Source organism: Mus caroli, chromosome 16 (assembly GCF_900094665.2).
Source record: "Mus caroli chromosome 16, CAROLI_EIJ_v1.1, whole genome shotgun sequence".
Taxonomy (NCBI): domain Eukaryota; kingdom Metazoa; phylum Chordata; class Mammalia; order Rodentia; family Muridae; genus Mus; species Mus caroli.
The window spans coordinates 54,970,963-54,990,986 of NC_034585.1; the positions used below are offsets into that span (position 1 = coordinate 54,970,963).

Genomic DNA, 20,024 nt, shown 5'->3' on the forward strand with positions numbered 1-20,024 from the left:
GCGGAGGAGGTAGAGGAAGAGGAAGAAGAAGAACAACAACAACAAGAAAAGAAAATTAATAAATATTTACAATGTTATTTAATCTCTGTAGGCCTAAATTTTTGTTTTCAAGCTTCTGAAGTTGCTGACTTGGTGGTATAAACCTTATCTAATGAATCTGACATTTACAGCAAACTCTTGAAGCAGTTACAGATAAGGCGACTCACTTTAGCCTATGTGGCCACCTGAGGTATGACGTGTGGTGAGAATATGAGACTGAGCCTTCTTCATGATGAGAATATCCATGGTGGGCTGATAGTATCTCCACACCTACCTTAGGAAACCTATGGGCTGTCTTAAGATAATGATGATTTAGGGATCTTAGTAACTCAGAATACAATGTTGGCATAAAAGAAAACCCACAGTAAAGGCTGGTTATAAAATAGGGAAGTTCCAAGAAACCTGAGTGCAAGGGTCAGGTTTATAGCACTCTGAACATCCTTTGAAATGCGACATGCAGATACTAATGATTGAAAAAACAACCAGTGGAACATAGTTCAAAACTCAAAAACATCAGCGAGTCCATTAACATGGGAAAAAACAATGGAGACAAGGTTCCCTCAAAAAGAAAAAGAAGGATGTAAGGACTGATAACTGAATCAATGTACCCTATGGGGACCGATTTATCTAAAATGAACAACCAAAAATCCAACAAAACAAAACAAAACAGCAAAATACTGAAGTTTTCTTTACAATCCTTGCCAGAAATGATTCTATTGGATTTTTATTTTTTTATTTGTTATTCTCTTTGAGAGAGGGTCTTACTATACACACCAAGCTGGTCTTTTGCCCCTCTGCCCCTCTGTTCCTCTGCCTCCTGTAGTTCTTAAGTCGAAAACAGACTATTCTGAAAATAGTCCTTTTAAACTTTCAAAGCTACAGTGTTGAACTTGTGTATGCCAAGGCCCACTGCTCACATCAGAGTTACATATTCTATCTACTAATTATAGATTCTTCAACCCTAGAATTTATGGACTGAGCAGCCTGGAGTGCTATATTTAACACACAAAGATTAGAATACTATGCTTATTTGCATAAAATAACCACCATGATACACTGTGCTTTGTAATTATGTTGGCTATTTTTGGGGGGTTTAAAGGTATGTCAAAAGCTGAAATCTGCAGAATACTTTTAGCCTAGAGTTCACATTTTTGGGATGTTAAAAAAAAAAGCTGTTCTCTACTTTAATTCCTAAAATATATTCAGGAATGTATAAGATGTTGAACAAGAAGACGGTAGATTTACTCCATTGAGACATTTTCTCAGTTAAGTCTACTACCCCATTATACCGCTAAAACTGCAGTCTGTAGCCACCGACTCTGAAGTGTTAAGCATTTTGTAAGAAAAGAGCCAATCCAATTTGTTTCTAACTTCTGGCATTGGGATTAAATTACTGGCTTCTTTCCACTCATCAACTCTGCCCCCTTCCAAAGCTGACACAATTGATATGTCATCAGATTATACACAAAAGTAAGGTACAAAGCCATCTTGAATATAATTGATGTGTGTTCTGCTAACAGGTCCCAGGATAAATGGAAAATAGCATGAAGCAAACTATTTCTTTGTGCTTACAGATATGTGATTATTTATGTTAAAAATACTCTCTTCTTCACTTCCTATATGAATATATGAATATAATAAAATATGCAATCATTTAAATCGTTACCTTTAAGGAAACAGTTCATACTCTAAGAGTTTTTTTTTTTTTATTCCCATAGTTACTTGGAGAATTTAGAATTTATTAAAATAGCATGCCAAACTAGGAGGGATGTATTTGCTCTTATCAGGGAACCCACATTTAGCTTATTATTTTTCTTGCTAACTCATATTTACTCATGGATAAATTATGCTATTATTCTAGAAGAACAAGCTTTAGGCCTCTTTATAATAGTAGATCTGGGGATGGCAGATGGCTCACTGGATAAAAAAATTGCCTGCTGCCAATCTTGATTTTGATCCTCTGGATCCACATCATGGAAGAAGACATCCCACTACCAGAGATTGTCCTCTACCCTCCATAAGTGTGATTATAGCATCTGCATGCCCACATACATATACACACTCACACAAATAAAAAATAGATCTGATATTCATTTATGTTATGCATAACAAAGTTTTTTATGTTGGTGTCCCTAGCAATTCAACAGTGTCTGGCTGCAGTAGGTAGCCAATAAATGCTTATAAGTCTAGATTGAATCATGCTTGGATTTGGAGCCATTTCTAACCAATAAGAACTTTTCACAATCCTCTTGGACAGCTTCTGTTTCACAGTAGCCCTCCCAATTTCATCACAACATAAACTAACACAGAAAGATGTCTCTAGTTAACATAGCATACCTTTTTGTTTTATACCAATGTTTTAACTTAATATATCTTGTTAAGTCAGAAGCAATTCACAAACCTATAGACTTGAATACATGTCAACTCAATCTCTGCTGCTGCCAAATCTATGATAACTGTAATTTGAAGTTATGGTTATATCTTTTCAATTGAATTATGAGTCATACCATTTAGGACTTCAGACTTCAGTAGTGGTTTAATAGCTATTTAACTAATGAGGTCACTTGGACCCAGAAAGACCCATAGTCTTAAAATAAAGTACAATTTTAACTGAACTTTCTCATCTCCAAATGGTTATTTATTATATTGTCATTCACAAGCAATAGGAATCAAACAACTATAATTTATTTCACTTTGAGACACTTAATAGGATTTTATAAATAACAGGGACAGAGAGCCCAGAACTTAGCCCCTGACCTAAGCACAGCTGACTCCATTAAGGCCACGCAGACCATAGAACTCGGCATGTAGACAGTACCACCTGGAAACAAACACGTAGCCCATCAAAGTCTATAGTTCTGGGAAAGTCTCTACCTTGCTTTCTTCTTAGCTTATGTAGTTCTTCTTATGGCTACCTATTTTTGTTAACTGAAGTATGCCAATCTAGAACATGGTTTTGTGCTGAAAAGCTTACCCCGAGAAAGGCTCAGATATACACTGGTATCCCGAACACCCAGGGTAGTCAGCAGCCTGCTAATAAAGTCTTTTTATTGGTTTAAACCCATGTCTGAGTAGTTTTTTCTGGTGAATGCCCCACAGTCATTTTAAGATGCAATTTTTTTTTAAAGATGCAAGTTTTTATTTGCTTTTTTTTTTTTTTCCTGAACCAAGATTAGCCATTGTTCTACAGTAGACAGATACAAAGCAATTCTGATCACAATTTTAGCCTATGGCTAGAACTCAGAAACGATTTCTATTTTCCTTTCCGATCACCAAAGTTTATAAGAAAAATAGAACAAATATTTAAGATGAATATGCAAGGTTGCTATATTTTGATTAACACAAGTTAAGAGTGAACATTCTAAATAAGAAGAATTGTATTTAAGAATATTAGGGAACCTGGGAGGGAAGGTAATTATTGTGGAAAGAGCATTATCTAACCATATAGATTTTCTGTTACTGGGCTCATTTATAGTGCACCATAACTACAATACTTTCCTTCCGAACACTAGAAACATCAGCTTTAGAAAATTTAGCCAGAAGCCTAGTTCAACTCTGTTTGAAGCCTATATCCCATAATCTGTGATAGTTGCTAAGTTACTTGGTTCATTAATAATACATATGAGACTAGCAGTCCAGCAAAAAAATAGGAGTAAACTATTTAACTTTAAAAATTGATTACAGATCAATGCTACCCACAGAACATAGCATAAATAAAAATTGGAAAACACCAAAGATGCAGAGATAACTCAGAAATGTGAATGTGTGGTCTGTGGGACTGTGTTTGAGAAGGAAGTTGAGGTCTCCTGTTCTGTGGCTTTCAGGGTGGCCAAAACCTCAAGGACACACTTCCATATTGACCCTAAGTTTGTGAGTGAACAGGATTCTGAGCATTTTCTGGGTGTTCTGTGCTGTTGGAAGGTGAAGGCATCATTGTCCATTGTAGAGTGACTCCAGAACCTCTTACCTCCTGTGTCATGACGACATAGAACTTCCAGAGCACACGACTAAGCAAACACATTTAAATGCCCTCCTGGCAAGTCTCGCAGCTGGGTAGTTAGCAGACAGGTCCGGAAGCCAGCTGAGGTGTGCAAGAACACCTACCACTATTTATGACAGGCTTCTTCCTCTTCATCTGGGACAATCAGGAGTTGTAAAAAGCTACTTCTACTGATCTTATTCAAACACTGGACATTCAATTGTAAATAATGCTTTAATGATTCCTTAACAATCCTCAGGTCCTCTGCCTGATATTTTTTACATTTTCTCATCTATAGATTCTATTTTCAAAAGTCCATATATTGAAAACCAAAGGCAATCTTATTTTAAAGATTATGAAGTAAATTGTCCATTGTCTTAAGATTAGTTTACTAACCTCAGTGTTCATGTTTGCCAAGTTAGTTCATCTTCATGGGCTTCAGTTTCTCTGTCTAGAAACTTAGGCTGTTTCTTTTCTTCTTAAAAAAAAAAATGTCCCTTTACCAGAATTGGTTGCACAAGTTACTTCAGGAAGTAGACGTCTCATGAAGGCCGGTGGATGAAGACATCAGCTGCATAAGTGCATTCACAAGTCTTACTGTGGATTCACTATTCGACTCTACACACTCATCGAGCTTTCAAGATGACACCTGAGGCAAATCACGTTTTCCTCTGATGCTATCCGTGAAAATCTAGTCATGCCATGTGGATACTGGGCTCTGCCAGAAGTCCTTTTCCAGACACAGCCTGTGATGGTCAACCGGAACCACAAGCCAAAGGCAAACGATTTCTAACTTAAAAAAAAAAAAAATCTTCTCTACCTGTTTAGAAATTTCTGTGAAGTATTTGAGGGCTTAGAATCACTCCATTGCTTCCATGTCATACAGCTATCCATAACTTTTTCTGTTGAAAATGATCTCTAAATCCCATTTCATATTACATTCACACTTTAAAGTAACATTTTTGAAATCTAGTATCCTTCGGATTTACAAGCTTCCCCCCCCTTTTTTTTTTCTTTTTAAACAACTGAAACAAACAGGGAACTTGATTACAGTAGAGAGCAAATAACAGATTTCTTCAAACAAGAATAACGTAATTATACCAGGTTATAATGCTAGTTTAGTTAGATCTTTAGTTACATTTAAACAAAACAGAAGAACATGTTGTTCAAATGGGAGGGAAGATGTAGGAAATGGGAGGGGGGGGGTTGGTATTTGAAGAGTACAGTTCCATTAAAGTTCATCAACTCAGTAGTACTGATTTTTAGAGGTAGGGTGTTATCGTAGGGAAAACAGAAGACTCGACGTTAGATCTCGGCTAAATCAAAGTCTTTGACTATGGTTGACCAAAGATTCTCCCCCATCACTTTCTGGAGCTTGGTCCCTCCTTTTTTGAGGTGTAACAATCCCGCAGTTAAGACCTCAGCTATTCTCACTGATCTTCAGAGTTCTTTCTTCGGAGAGGACTACATTCCCCACAATTCCTCGCGCGTCATCAGGCATGCTCTCCTCTGGCTCTAGCCCCTTCTCCTCCAGTATTCCTACAAGTCCCACAAGGCCCCTCGGCCCAGGGCCGCTTTGGCCCGGCCTGGGGTGGAGGCGGAGGCGGAGGCGCGGGAGTTATGGAGGGGGCGGGCTCTGCAGGGAAGTGCGTCAGAGGAGGCGCGGGGAGAGTAGGGTGCTGTGGTCGGAGCTGGAGGGCGAAGCCGGTGGAGTGAGAGGATGGGCGGTGAGTTCGTGGGGTCGCGGGCCGGCACGGCTCGCGGCGTGGGGAGAGGGCTCCTCGCTGGCGCGGCCCGGCCTGGAGGCTGGAGCGGCAGGCGGGGCGGGGAGGGGCGGGGCTCCGGGCCAAGGGGCTGGGGCTGGCTGGGTTCGGGTACCCAGGGCGCTCGCCCAGCCCTGCCGGCCTCCGCCCGCCCATGCCAGGCCCTGCTGTGCGGCCCAGGGTGACTGCGCCAGGCGCAGCTTCCAGAACCCGGCCTTTAAGGTCATCCGAGAGCACCAGGATGGACGAGATTTTTGAGAATCAGAATACAAACCGCACTTGCTGGGCTATTGATGACTGCAGTCGCCCCGGTCTTTTCCCCAGTCACTCCCCATTTTCCAAACTCCGCTCCCCAGTTTGTGAGCCTGTTTTCACGGGTGCTTGAGACGAGGGGTTTGGTGCTGTCACGGTGTGCATACACTTGGCAGGGTTTGACTCAGCGTGATCTTGCCTTGAGTCATTTTACCGCGGCCATTTACTACCGCCGTGGAGCTCTGTCCACGCCTAGGGAGTGTTCAGATTTTGCCTAAGTCACTTTTCTGTTTGCGAGTAGGGATTATTTAGTTTTTATGGATGTATCCTATACTTTAGGATATACGGAGCAGTATTACAGTTTGGGAGGTTGAGAAGTGTGTAATGGAATGGAAGGGGGGGGCGGGGAGTAAGGAGTGAAGAATCTGGTTGTGTCAAGAGGCTTGGCTTAGCTTTAATTGGATTGAGGGAGATTGATACCTAACATGGTGTTTTTGCTCTCTTTGCTATGACATACATTTAAACTTCCCCCTTGGGTTAACACCTTCAACTCTGATTTCCACGTTACTCCTCACTTCTGCCCTTATTTATATTGCAAGCCTTCCCACTAAAAAAGCTGGGGGTTCTTCGTTTCCTATTCTTCTGTCTTTTTTCTCACACAAGCCTGAAACACATAGCAGGTTTATAGCTTGTGTAAAAATCCACTCTGCATTTAAGGTGTGCACGCTGCCCTGCTGACCATGAGCATGTCTGTTGTTTGTACCTGTAATGTGTATGTCCTTTTCAGTGTTGTCTGTTTTAGTATGCAGGTGATAGACTAGAGAACAAGACTTCTGTCTCCGTAGCATCTTGGGTATGTGAGCATTCAATAAGTACTTTTCATGAGAATGCGTTTTGTTTTAAACTTAACATTTGCCCTTTTGTTTGTAAATTTTTACATCTATAAATGCATTGCATTACAGAAAGAAGGGATGGGGAGTAGGGTAAAGGGTTTTTTTTTTTTTTTTTTTAGCATATTCTGATTTGCTCTTGAGGTCTGACTTTTCTTTCTTTAACTTAAAACAGAGCAGTCTGAATGCCAGAATGGATAACCGTTTTGCTACTGCGTTTGTGATTGGGTGTGTGCTTAGTCTGATTTCCACCATCTACATGGCGGCCTCCATAGGCACGGACTTCTGGTATGAGTATCGAAGTCCCATTCAAGAGAATTCAAGTGACTCGAATAAAATCGCCTGGGAAGATTTCCTCGGTGACGAGGCGGATGAGAAGACTTACAACGATGTTCTGTTCCGATACAACGGCAGCTTGGGACTGTGGAGACGGTGCATCACCATACCCAAAAACACTCACTGGTATACACCCCCGGAGAGGACAGGTATTTTCACGTCTCCGTCCTTTACGTCCTAATAATGATGGCCCAGTGACGTGCAAGTGTGTCTGTGCTTCCTTCCCCTAACAAAGTCTTCTGCATCTGTTTTATTCCTATCATTGTCTTTCCTCAACTCCTGTGCAATCCCATTGTCCTCGATGATACCATGGCACCTCATATTGTGATCGACATTTGAATCCTCATACTTATTTGCCAATTAAGTTGTTTTTTTATTCATGCCACCTGTCACGAGGAATTAGCTTGAACAGTTGAAATATTTGACAATTAGTGGTATTCAAAATCAAGTCAGAATGTGAGTTGCAGAATCAAGTCAAACTGTGAGTTGATTGCCCTCTTACAGTTAGCTATGTTAGCCAGGCGGCAGTGGCACAAGCCTTTAATCCCAGCACTCCGAGGGCAGAGACAGGTGAATCTCTCTGAATTGAGGCCAGCCTGGTCTACAGAGCAAGATCCAGGACAGTCAGGGCTATGCAGAGAAGCTCTGACTCTCTCATAAAGCAAACAAAACCAAAAATGATTACCTATTTTACAGTAGGTTTCCATCATTTGCCTTGTATTTTAGAGACTGTAATTTGACCAACTCTGCCTTTAAATCTGTACATATTTGAGACTTGTACAACTATAAAGAATTATAAACAAAATTATAGAAGAATCTAAGTTGTTTCTCAGATTTATTCTTCAAAAATTCTATTAACACAAAGACTTTAATTTTTCAAGTATTAAATGAGAAATTTTACAGTTTATTTTTGTTTATATTTACTTCTTTTGGCCTTTCCCTGAGTAAGCAGTATATTCAAATCATAGCAGAACACGCTTAAGTTTCCATCTAGTAAAAGGAATACCAGATATGAAACATAGTTTTACATTCAAAGAATGGGAACACAGCTACAGTGTATTATAAAACCTCCGGTTCATACGCAGAGACATCCTGGCAGGTGTGAGTGGGACACATCCGGCAGCAAATTAGGTTTCTGAAGAGGAGAGCTGACCTTGTCACCCTGGCTGATATCTATACCCATGGGCATAAGGCAAGGCTATCAGCTTGGGATTGCTTAGGAGGTGGTTGTAATTCAGATGTGAGATCACTGGAATCAGACCAGCATAGTAACACTGGGTAGTAGCTAGATCTTGAGTGTACTTTGAAGGAGTAGCTGTTAGGATTTTCTGTTAGAATGTATTTGGGTAAGAATGATTGAAGCTTTTTGTCCAGAAACCTAGGAAGGTTGACTATGTCAACTTTTGCGGACTGTGGCTGATACGGTATGTTTTGGGGAGAAGATCAGAATTCCTCAGATTGTGTCCCTGTCCGTATTTCCTGGTTTCCTAACATATGTTCTCCTTTGTTCCTTTATGTTTCCTTTCTCTCATCCTTGTGTCTAAATCTTGAGACTGTCCCTGAAACTCAGTGATGGCAGCAGAGTCACCTGAATGTCACTGGGAGTCAGAGATTATGCATGCTTGGGGGAATGTCTTCCTGCATCACCTTTTACTTCCAAAGATAACCACTGAAAGATTATTATGGCATCTTTTCCAGGAAAATAACAAGCAGTCATTGTTCTTGTTCCAGAGTCATTTGATGTGGTTACCAAATGCATGAGTTTCACACTAAACGAGCAGTTCATGGAGAAGTATGTGGATCCCGGGAACCACAATAGCGGCATTGATCTGCTTCGCACCTGTGAGTACTCGGCTCTCGGCAGGGCAGTTGGGAGAATATGTGCTGGGTTGAGGTGTGCCGTGGGAATGATGTGCTGGCACACAGTGTCACCGTGATGTGCTAGCACACAGTGTCACCGTGAGCTGCCTTTCTCAGCAACGTTCCAGGGAGCTCTGCTACATGGCTACTATGATTCGGAAGACAGAAACATACTTCACAAACTTCAAATAATTTGTAGTTGAGGGACCGAATTCAGTGGAGGGTGGGATTTAGATCACCAAAGGATGTTGCTAAGAGGAGTTTAGTAGGTTTACCAAATAAAATTTCTACTTGAAATGCCCACTGCCATTGCCTGAGCTCCCATGAGCATACCTGAAGAAGCTGCTGCAAGCTCTCAGTGGCTCAGCAGGTGTCAGGCCTGTGGTCAGTACCCTTCCAGTGCCAGGGAGCAGCAGTAACCAGAGGAGATGTCAGAGTAAACAGTGTCTCGAGTATTCTAATCCTTGATGGGTAGGCTGCCATGAAATGCTGTCTCCAGATCCGAGCTACAGAGCTGCAGATGTTAGGGCTATGTTTGTGTTTACCCATCCGGTGCTGTCAAAGGAATCACTGCAGTTATTTACCTTTGCAATGAGAGCGAGAGGAAGAAGTCTGTCAGCTGCAGGAGTTTAAGGGATGGTGTAATATTCAGAAACAGAGACTTGTGTGACATTCTAGAAAACAGAACGAGTACGAAATGAGATTTACAGCTGCCACTAAGTGACTGACACACCTCAGGCTCACCATGTCCTCATTGTCATCAGCATTTGTTATTTGCTAGCATCTGCCTTTGACCATGCAAAGACTTTCATTCTGTCTGTCCATAGAAGGAAGCTGTGTTTCACTTCAAATTGTGATTCTTCACTTCCCTTCACTTGTACAATTTACTAACACCCCTGCCTCAGTTTCTTCGGTGACAAAGACTAAACAGTAGTAGCACCAATAGTGTAAGGTGTTGGGAGGATTAATTCAAGCATGAGTATAGGGCATTCTAACCCTTCAGTAACTTAACTGTTAGTGTCCCTTTGTCTCAGGAGAAAGTTGGAATCCTTTTGGAGTTAAAAAATTTGATATGAAGATACCAGTTTCTCACTTTTTGAGAAGAGCTATACCAATCTTTTAGAACACGTGAAAAATTGCCTTTGTAGAAAAGTGGTCTGAAATCCGTGTTTCCTCTTTTTAAACCCAGACCTTTGGCGTTGTCAGTTCCTTTTACCCTTCGTTAGCTTGGGTTTGATGTGCTTTGGGGCTTTGATTGGACTCTGTGCCTGTATCTGCCGCAGCCTGTATCCCACCATCGCCACAGGCATTCTCCATCTCCTTGCAGGTTAGTCTTGAATCTCTGAACGTTCACATGTCATTGTCCTGTCTGTACTGCTTGAGAAGCTTTGCCCTGTGCTCTTTCACAGTCACCTTTACATTTCTAAATTTCCTCCTAAGGTCTGTGCACACTGGGCTCCGTGAGTTGTTATGTTGCTGGCATTGAACTATTACATCAGAAAGTAGAGCTGCCCAAGGATGTATCTGGAGAATTTGGATGGTCCTTCTGCCTGGCCTGCGTCTCGGCTCCCTTACAGTTCATGGCGTCTGCTCTCTTCATCTGGGCTGCCCATACCAACCGGAAAGAGTACACCTTAATGAAGGCTTATCGTGTGGCATGAAGGGAGGCTGCCTGCTTAATGATTAATATTTTTCATATTTTTTTTAACTATTGAGGTTTTCCCTTGTCTTCCTCTCAGTTGTCTTTAATTTTTATTTTTGTGGATAAGCCATTGTATTCTAAAAGCCCCTTTTATTTATATACAGTGCCACTAAATACCATTTAAAATGTATGTGGTTTTCATTGAGTGACTTAGTCTTTTTTACCACACTGATCTAGGTTCAGAGTTCAGACAGAAAGAACTGTAGAGATGTGACCCAAGTTTGTAAAAGAATATTAGCAGTGGACAATTGATCCAAAACAGGGTCTGCTAACGTCTGCTCAGTCCAGTAGTGCAGTAACTATGAAACTAGAAATGAGTTTGTGTATGATATCTGTTATCACTGACAGACTTCATCTTTACTTTCCTGTTGTTGCTAGCAGTCAGCTAGCAGAACCAGCGTTCCCCAAGATGTGTGCACATAAAATTGGGAAATGAGCTAACGTGTCCCTAAACTTTGGTACATTACTTTATTTGAGGTGAAATACGGCAGCTGTTTATACTGTGATTGTCTACAAGAAAAAAAAATAAGTAAAAAATGATGTTTACTTGAAATTGTGCTTTTAACTGCAAAATTTCAATTCAGTGAGAAAAGTTGACTACACTATACCTTTTTTTTTTTTTTTTAAAAACTGAAACTCATTAGGATTTTCAATGCCTCAAACCATTGTGGATTTTTGCTGCTCCCCTCTCCCTCCCCCCCACACCAGGCTTATTAAAGAGTACTTTCGTTTTAACAGAGTGAGAGAAGAGTCACAGCCAATTCCTCAACTTCTTTGTTCTAGCTGAGTACTATATGGGAGGTCCTACCAATATCGACCCCCCAGAACTGGGGGTACTACCACCACAAGATCTAAAGCTGTAGCTGCCACCTACTAACCTCCATTTATGGGTCTTTATTTCTTGTGGTGAAATGATGTGCCTTTCCTTGCCCAAATCCCTTCCTGGTGTGTATCAACATTACTTAGTGTCTTCTAATTCAGTCATTTTTTTATAATATGTCTTCTGTAAACATTGAACTTAAAAATCTTATTTATTTACTCCATTATTGTAGCATTTCACAGATTCTAAAAAGTGTAATTCAGTAATTTCTTACCAAATCCTAAATCTGTCTTTTTTAAAAAAAAAATAAAAAAAGAGAATCATGTAGAGTGTCTAAATTGTTTGAGATCACAATATGAGGGGCTAAAAGATGGAGGTCTGTGTGGATCTCTGTGGGAGATGAGTTATTCCTCTGTATATTAGTTTTTGTTGCAGTGATAAAACACCATGATCAAAGCGTCTTAGGTAAGAGCGTTTATTTCAGCTTGCAGTTTTGAGGCAGAGTCCATAATGGCAGGAGGTTACTGGAGCAGGAGGCTGAGAAATCACAACTTCAACTGCAAACAGGTAACACGGAGAACGAACTGAAAGTTAGACAAGGCTTTAAACTCACAGCCCACCCCCAGTGATAGCGCTTCCTCCAGCAGGCACCACCTCCTACAGGTCCCATTACCTTCCCAACAGCACTGGGGACCATATGGTCAGATACACTAACCCACAGGGCTCATTCAAATCACCATAGTCTACTGCAGAAACAGGAAAGCCTGTCTCATTGGAAAACAGAGTGTCTTCAATGAAGCATGCTTCTGAACTAGGTCTGTGATCTCTGTGTGTTATACTTAATGTGGCTAGATTTTCCTAAGACGTCATTAAATGACTGGGTATTTGTGTTCTGGGAGGAGAGAATTTAGCCACTGAATTACCAGTGTTCAGATCACCTTGGCAAGTTGCTTCTGATGGTGCTGGTTACTGGAGTTTGTACAAACTTTTATTTGTTTGTTTGTTTGTTTTATTCCAGACAGGGATTCTCTGTATAGCCCTGGCTGTCCTGGAACTCACTTTGTAGACCAGGCTGGCCTCGAACTCAGAAATCCGCCTGCCTCTGCCTCCCAAGTGCTGGGATTAAAGGCGTGCACCACCACGCCCGGCTCTACACACTTTTTTTGTTTTTTACTTTTACTTCTGGTACTGTACATTAGCCAAAAGGCAATGTGTATACTAGATGAGCTAGCTCTGAGCTACATCCATTGCCCTGTTTGTTTACTTTAGTGGTTTTGGTGTAAGAGTCTTATGTAGGACAATAGCCTTGAGTCCACTAACTAGCCAGGCCCGGCTTTGAACTGATCTGCTACCTCAGCCTCCCAACTGCGAGACCATAAACAGGTATTCAGTACCGTAAGATCATCATTAAGTTGTTCAATCTGGCTTTGACCTTGCAATCTTTCTCACCTCAGCCACCTGGGTAGCTGGGATTCCAATCTTTCTGTCATTGTTCCTAAATTATTCTTGACTCTTTCCCTTCAACAACTTCTGTAGGAGGTGGACATGGTAAAAGTTAAGTGAACAAAGATACCTGGAGTGCAGCTTAGAAATGATTTGCCTGTTAACCTCAACGTGACTTTAACGTGAACTGTGGAGATGAAGTCAGAATTGGACAGCAGTGTCTTAGAATGGGGAAAGCCTGTACATTCAATCTGTATGTTGAATATACATTGCGTGGTTAAGGGCATCCTCTTCTACAGTAACTTTTTGCCAATGTAATAGAGCCCTTTCGGTAATAAGATAACAGTTTTTCTTTCCCAATTGAACCATATGGAATAGCTGATAATGATTTTGATTGATCTAAGCCAAATCCTAGCAATCTTTCCAAGCAAAGATTGTTGTGAGTCTTCATGTGGTTGTTGGGAATTTAATTTAGGATCTCTGCTCATTCTGGTCGGCCCTGCTCACTCCGGCCCAAAGATTTATTTATTATTATAAATAAGTACACTGTAGCTGTCTTCAGACACACCAGAAAAAGTCGTCAGATCTCATTACAGGTGGTTGTGAGCTACCATGTGGTTGCTGGGATTTGAACTTAGGACCTTCAGAAGAGCAGTCAGTGCTCTTACCCTCTGAGCCATCTTGCCAGCCCCTAAGCAGTCTTTTCAGAGGAACCTTCCAGGTAATATTAATCTCCTGTGTTCTAGAACATGCTTCATGGCACTCAGGAAATGCATTTTAAAACTAACTTTACAACTTCAATAATTAAATGATATGGGTAAATATTTTTGTGTACTTCTTTTTGTGTTAAATTTAAGGATAACCATGAGAACACCAAAACTTGGTATAATTAAAAGAAAGAATAATTCTATAATTTCTTTGTTCAGGTAATCTTGAGTACTTACTATTTACATGATATAAATGTTAACATTTGTATCTGGGGCTAGTCGGAACACTCAGCAGATATAAAAGCTTTTCACTGCAAGCACAAGTCTCAAGATCTGAGTTCAAGTCCTGACATCCACGATGGAACAAAATAGCTCACTCCCAAATGTTGTCCCCTAGTTCCACTTGGGTGTCACCACAGAGCACTCAACATTTTACAAACACACACACACACACATACATACACATACACACACACAATTAAAACACTAATTGACTAAAAGATAATGTGAAGGCATTTCAATGCTTAATCTTCCTGTAAACTTTCAATTCAAATGCAAACTTCTTTAAATTTTCAAGTTTTGGAACTTTCTAGCTAAGTAGCCCTTGAAGGTACAAACTGGTATTTTACAGGCAGGATGCTGCATAGCCCTTGACAGATGGGCGGTGTCTTTTGCCCTCCTTTCAACCCTCACGAGGAAATCATGACTCAGAAAAATAATGAAACAAGGACACACGTTTATATGCAGAAATTCTTTTCCTTCATTCACCGGCTCTAATGAGATGATTTTCTCTTAGGTCAAATTGCAGTTAAGTGCCAGTGTCCTATATATTCATTATGTGAGAATTTGCATTCCAAACAGGGTAACAGTGGCTATTTACCCTAGAGAAGTTACCATAATAATTACTTTCATAATCAGATTTATTTTTACTGTTAAGTGAGTTAGATTTTTCTGACATATAAACACTTACATACTTTAGGTAAACGTCTGTAAAGCAAGATCCAGCTTGTATTATTGTATCTTAGAAGAGGTTTAGAAATTCAAAATAGAGTCTGTTTTGTGTTCACATTTTAAAGTTGTTTGCATTACTGAATAATTTGGTCGCCTTTTATCTACTGACTCAGTGTTGGTGGCTCAGGGTGTGAACTTCAGGCCACCTGTCTTGCAGCTTTTGGACTCTTCCCAACCATCCAGCCTTCTGTTCTGTTTGTCTTGGCTTGTCATATGTTTATAAACATCTGTGACTCCCGTGCTCTCTGCTTTTATGGTCCATTGTTTGTTCCATAGATTCTGCTTTTGCTGGTTCAATCTCAAAATGAATCAAGATGCCTGTTCAAAAACTTACAGCTTATTTATTCAAAGGAGTTAGACTGACTTAACTTTTGACAGGTATAGTCATCTCAGAATATTGCCTTATTTCTCCATAACACTCAGGAAATGTATTCTCAAGTCCCATGGAAGGAATGTAAATGATCCTTAAGGAATGTTGGATGAGCTCTTTGAGTGTCTATGACCCCCCCTTCTCACCCCATGGAAGAAAGAATACATTTTACAGGAAAAATCGCTGGACCAGGGTATCCCCTGTAACAGCCTGGTGTAGGGTGAAGTATCCAGCGCAGGAGACAGAAGGATAAACATAGTTGTTTGTCTGTCTCAGCCTGTGTAAGCCCCACTTTTCACACCTGTGATGTTGTATGACTAACATACCTGTTTGAGAATTGAAGATGATTATGTAAATTGCCCATCGTAAAGTAGTCACTTGAAATGTTAATTATGACTAGTTGCAGTATGAGCTACCGGAGCTTATAAAGTTGTTCTCTGCCTAGATTGCACATTATAGCTTTCTAGACAACTTGGGGGGGGGCGGGGGCTGGCTGGCAGAGAGAGCTTAGAAGTTCCAAGTGTGTACTGTTCTTTCAGAGGCTCTGAGCTTGGAACACACATGCCAGAAGACACATCTGCCTCTAACTCCAGTTCTAGGGGATCCAACACTTAACTTCTGGTCTCCATAGCCAGCTTCACCCACATGCAAACACCCAAAACACAAATACACATGCATACACATAATTTTATAGAAGTTGCTGTTGTTCTAGACAATCCAATCTAGTTGATTTGGAAGTGTTTAGGTCATTATAATTTTTTCAAACTTTAAGAAGTGAATCCATCAGGCAACTATGGTAGAAAACTATTTAAAAGTAAGAAATCAAAGGCTGGAGAGATAGCTCGGTGGTTAGGAACACGTACACCCTAGGTCTGTTCCCAGGACCCATATTGGCAGACTCACAACTGCTTCTAACATCTGTTTCAGAGGATCACATACCCTCTTCTGGATTCTACAGGCACTGCACTCAATCTGCACAACTTTACACACATAATTAAAACTATAAAAATTAAAAATAAAATAGTTATAATAAAAATTAAGAAATAAAATTATGTATGTTTTATTCTAAGGTTGTTAGAGACAGTAAGGTAAGCAACGTGAGTAGTGCCTGCTGGAAGTACACCCTCTGCTTCCAGTCCTGTCTGAAGCTACTGACTTGACCCTTTGTGGTCAGCTTCTATTTGCCACACCTTAGGCTTAAAAGGATTAGCACTGAAACCATGGGTGCTGTCTGTCAGGAATGATTGGGAGGAGAAACCAAAGGGCTTTCATTTGCATGTTAGGTAACCAAGCTGAGCAAGGTTCTAGGGAAACAGTTCTGGCTGCCTTCATTGTCCCCTGCCCCCAGCCCTCCTGAGAAGCATAAGCAAAGCTCTTCTGTCTTTCACACGTTCTTGCTTCTAATGCAGCCAATTGTAACAAGACTTAATGTAAATAAGGAGTCTCTGTGATGGTTTGTATATGCCTGGCCCAGGGAGTTGCACCATTAGAAGGGGTGTCCCTGTTCAAGTAGGTGTGGCCTTTTTGGAGTGGGCGTGGCACTGTGGGTGTGAGCTTTAAGACTCTCAGACTTCAGATGAAGATGTAGAACTCTCAGCTCCTCCTGCACCATGCCTGTCTGGATAGTGCCCTATACCTTGATGATAATGGACTGACCCTCTGAACCTGTAAGCCAGCCCCAATTAAATGTTGTCCTTTGTAAGAGTTGCCTTGGTCATAGTGTCTGTTCACAGCAGTAAAACCCTAAGTAAGACAGTTTCTAAAAAGGCTCCACCTAGTCCAGCTTCCCAGACTACCCCATAAAGGAGCTAAAGAAGAGATCATTAAGGAATACTCTAGCTCCCTCTTGGAAACTGTGTCAGGACTCCATTCCCTTCAGTGCTGAAACTCTAAGCTGGCTGCATGAATCTGAGAACAATGAATGTAATTTGATTAGCAGCTAGTGAGACAACTGAATGCTGGCAGTAACATCAGCACAGCGGGTATTAGCAGCCATCAGATGATAGAGCAGAAGTCAGAGTGGGACAGAGGGGCACTTCAGCTACCTTCAATGGGACGAGCAATGCAGTACTAGCCCTGAGTGCCTGATCAGCATCTTGGTTGCATCAGAAGAAAATGCACAGAGTGTGTGACTTCCTAAATTTCTTGGCCCAAGAAAAGCTCAGAGAAGTAAGCAGTTTATAGAAATGACGTCAGTTGTTGTCTCATGTCTTGCATAAGCCTTATAAAAGCACAGTTACAGCCTCTTTAGTCCCTTCCTCCAGGAATACCATAGTTCTCCCATTTGGGGACCCTTCTCAACTTGTGTGTATTTTTCTCCCTTCCTTAATTCTCTTTGATAAAGCTTGTGTCTCCACATCCTTAATCCCTAATGGGAGACAGGGAACTCAAGATCCATTGGCTCAGGTTGACTTTGGTGACCAGTCAAGTGTTGAGTACCTCTGGGCTGAGAAATGGCCTGTTGGCCTTTAAGACCTGCATCAACTGCTTTGGGACATGGGTGGGGCGTGTCTTTACCTAGTGCTCTCCCTGTGGTGGGTGTCAAAACAGGAGGGAGAAGACCTGCTTGCTTTCGCCTCTGTTCTAAATTAAAGCCTCCCCAGTGTCCCGAGACCTCTCCAATCAATTCCTGAAATATAAGCTCCAGGTGCTACGTATACCATATTGTGCCCTTATACATACCTGTGATCAAGTTTGGTTTAAAAATTAGGCAAAGTAACCTTAAATTACCTATTTATAAGAAATTGTCTTCCTATTTACCCCCACCCTCTTGCCTCATTGCTGGTAACTAAAAGGAAAGAAAACATTGAAAATGAGGGATACTAATTTCTGTAGTAGGGCTGTAGTTGGGGGTGATTAGGCCTCTGTCAAGAAGGTGAATATTTTGAGTAATGTGTATTTTATCAAATTCATACTCTTTGCTTAGAACTTGAAAGGAAAGATCATGAAATGAAGTTAATCTCCCCACATGGCAGAAACAGGATGGATTAGCTATGGAATAAATAAAAGTTAGCCTCTGTGTCAGTATTGTGAGTGTTAAATAAGCTATAATGTGTAGAGGGCTTAGGACAGATCCTGAAATACAGGATCCCAATAAAGGCTAACTGTTAAATGGAGGCCTACACAAGCAGGGAAGGAAGTAGCCTTTGACTGGTTTTCGAGTCAGACCACAATGCTTGCAATATTCCAAGCTGCTGTGTACCCTATGGCTGTACTCCAGCACAAGGTTGAGAAGAGCCCTTGGTTTCTAAGAAAGGTTTACCTCAAAATAAACAGGGCTCCAGTACTCAGGTATTTTGTCCATTCACATGTCTCAAAATAGAATAATTTTTGCTTCCTAGCTTACATTTTTATTCTTTTGCTCAAACAGGACCGTGCCAGGATGAGACTTTTGGCCTTTCAGTGCTTGTGCTAACTACCAGTTTGTAATTAAAGCCCAACAACTCCAAACCTCTGCCAGGATAGAACTCATGTAGCAGGTAAATAATTTATTCGTACAGTTTGGGAGGCTAAGAGTTTAAGACCAAAAACCCAGCAAGTTTAGTGTTTGGTAAGGCTGTCCTCTGGTCACAAGATGGCACCTGGAGTTCCTCTAGAGTCCTGCTTACAAAATGCTGTGCGTCCCTGTAAGAGGCCACATACTTAAAATGTGGGTATTGTGAAGAGTTTAGCAACATTGAAAAGTTCCTGAATACTCAACAATCAAAACATACTTTGAAATCAAATGAGAAATAAACGCTAGGTGTTTCTGTCATTGCTGGCCCATGTTACACACCATGTTTCACAGCAACTTCACTTTTAAACACCTATGTAGACTTTCCAACCCCAATAGACAATGCTAGCTCATGCTTCATGATGTACCTGTTAAATTGTACTCACAGACATTGTACTCACAGACATTTCTGCTCTGGTAGAGTACATAACATATAGCTCCAGGCCCATCTCACCAAAATTTTCATCTTTGAACTCTCCAAGACTGAGCTGTGTTTTTCATAGGCTCCCCCAACTCCAATGGACGTGTGCCATATGTGTGAGCAATCTACCTCTTAACGGCTCAATAGAATGAAAAGACATAAATCCTGCCCTCCTCACAATGCACTGGACTGTGAGACCTCAGGCTTCCTCAGAGAATGTCTCTGTCCCAGTTTTCCAGGCTGATTTATCCTCAACACATAGATCTTCTAGGACAGTGGTGAGCTCAGGCCATGGCTTTAACTTATGGTCCAGTTTCTAGACTTTCATCACCGTAATCAAATTACCTGACACAGACAACCTGAAAGAAGAAAATTTTTGTTTAACTAACAGTCTCAGAAGGTTCATTCAATCACAAGACAGCTCACCTCATGGCCTGCTAGAGAGCAGGGAGAAAGGGGGGAAGTCAGTATTCTCTGGTTCTCTCCTTTCCCCCTTTTAATTCTGTCTCAGTCCCCTACTCACAAAATGTAGCATCCACATTCAGAGCATGAAAATTGTTCTAGACAGGACTTTTGGCATGAGTTTTAACACCTCAATTACAACGTAGAGATTCTGATTAAATTATCATCCATTTACTAAATTGTAGTAATTTTTGTCTAACACGTTGTCCCTTCCAGAATTGCTATAAACTCTATGAAATTAGACATTTTAACTGATTTCATTCATAATGTAGTATGGTAGTTTGAATGACATGGCCCCCTGTATGTTTGAATACATGGTTCCCAAGTTGGTGGAACTGTTTGGTAAGGATTACGGGGTGTGGTGTTTTTGGAGGTTGTGTGTGAGCCAGGTTGAGCATTGAGGTTTCAAATGCCATGCTATTTCAGTCTCCCTCTCCTCTCCCCCTCCCTCTCCCCTCCCCCTCTCCCCCTCTCCC

At 41.1% G+C, this 20,024-nt stretch overlaps 1 protein-coding gene across 7 annotated transcripts in view; it reads left to right on the forward strand.

Moving 5' to 3' along the window:
* Positions 1 to 4,111: 4,111 nt before the first annotated feature.
* Cldnd1 (claudin domain containing 1) overlaps positions 4,112 to 20,024 on the forward strand; it is a 17,262-nt gene continuing 1,349 nt past the window's right edge. The window contains exons 1-7 of one of the 7 annotated variants that reach the window (XR_002379998.2): positions 4,112 to 4,240; positions 4,525 to 4,796; positions 7,099 to 7,408; positions 8,991 to 9,101; positions 10,309 to 10,446; positions 10,560 to 10,782; positions 18,543 to 18,651. Coding sequence is in view for 4 of the 7 variants with exons in the window: in XM_021185370.2 (XP_021041029.1) it covers positions 4,716 to 4,796; positions 7,099 to 7,408; positions 8,991 to 9,101; positions 10,309 to 10,446; positions 10,560 to 10,780 (861 nt within the window). In the remaining 3 variants the exon portion in view is untranslated. Of the gene's footprint in view, positions 4,241 to 4,506; positions 4,797 to 5,555; positions 5,746 to 6,835; positions 6,887 to 7,098; positions 7,409 to 8,990; positions 9,102 to 10,308; positions 10,447 to 10,559; positions 11,969 to 18,542; positions 18,652 to 20,024 lie in introns of those variants that run through there. The other 6 variants (XR_002379999.2, XM_021185370.2, XR_003835154.1 and 3 more) reach the window with 6 other exon arrangements.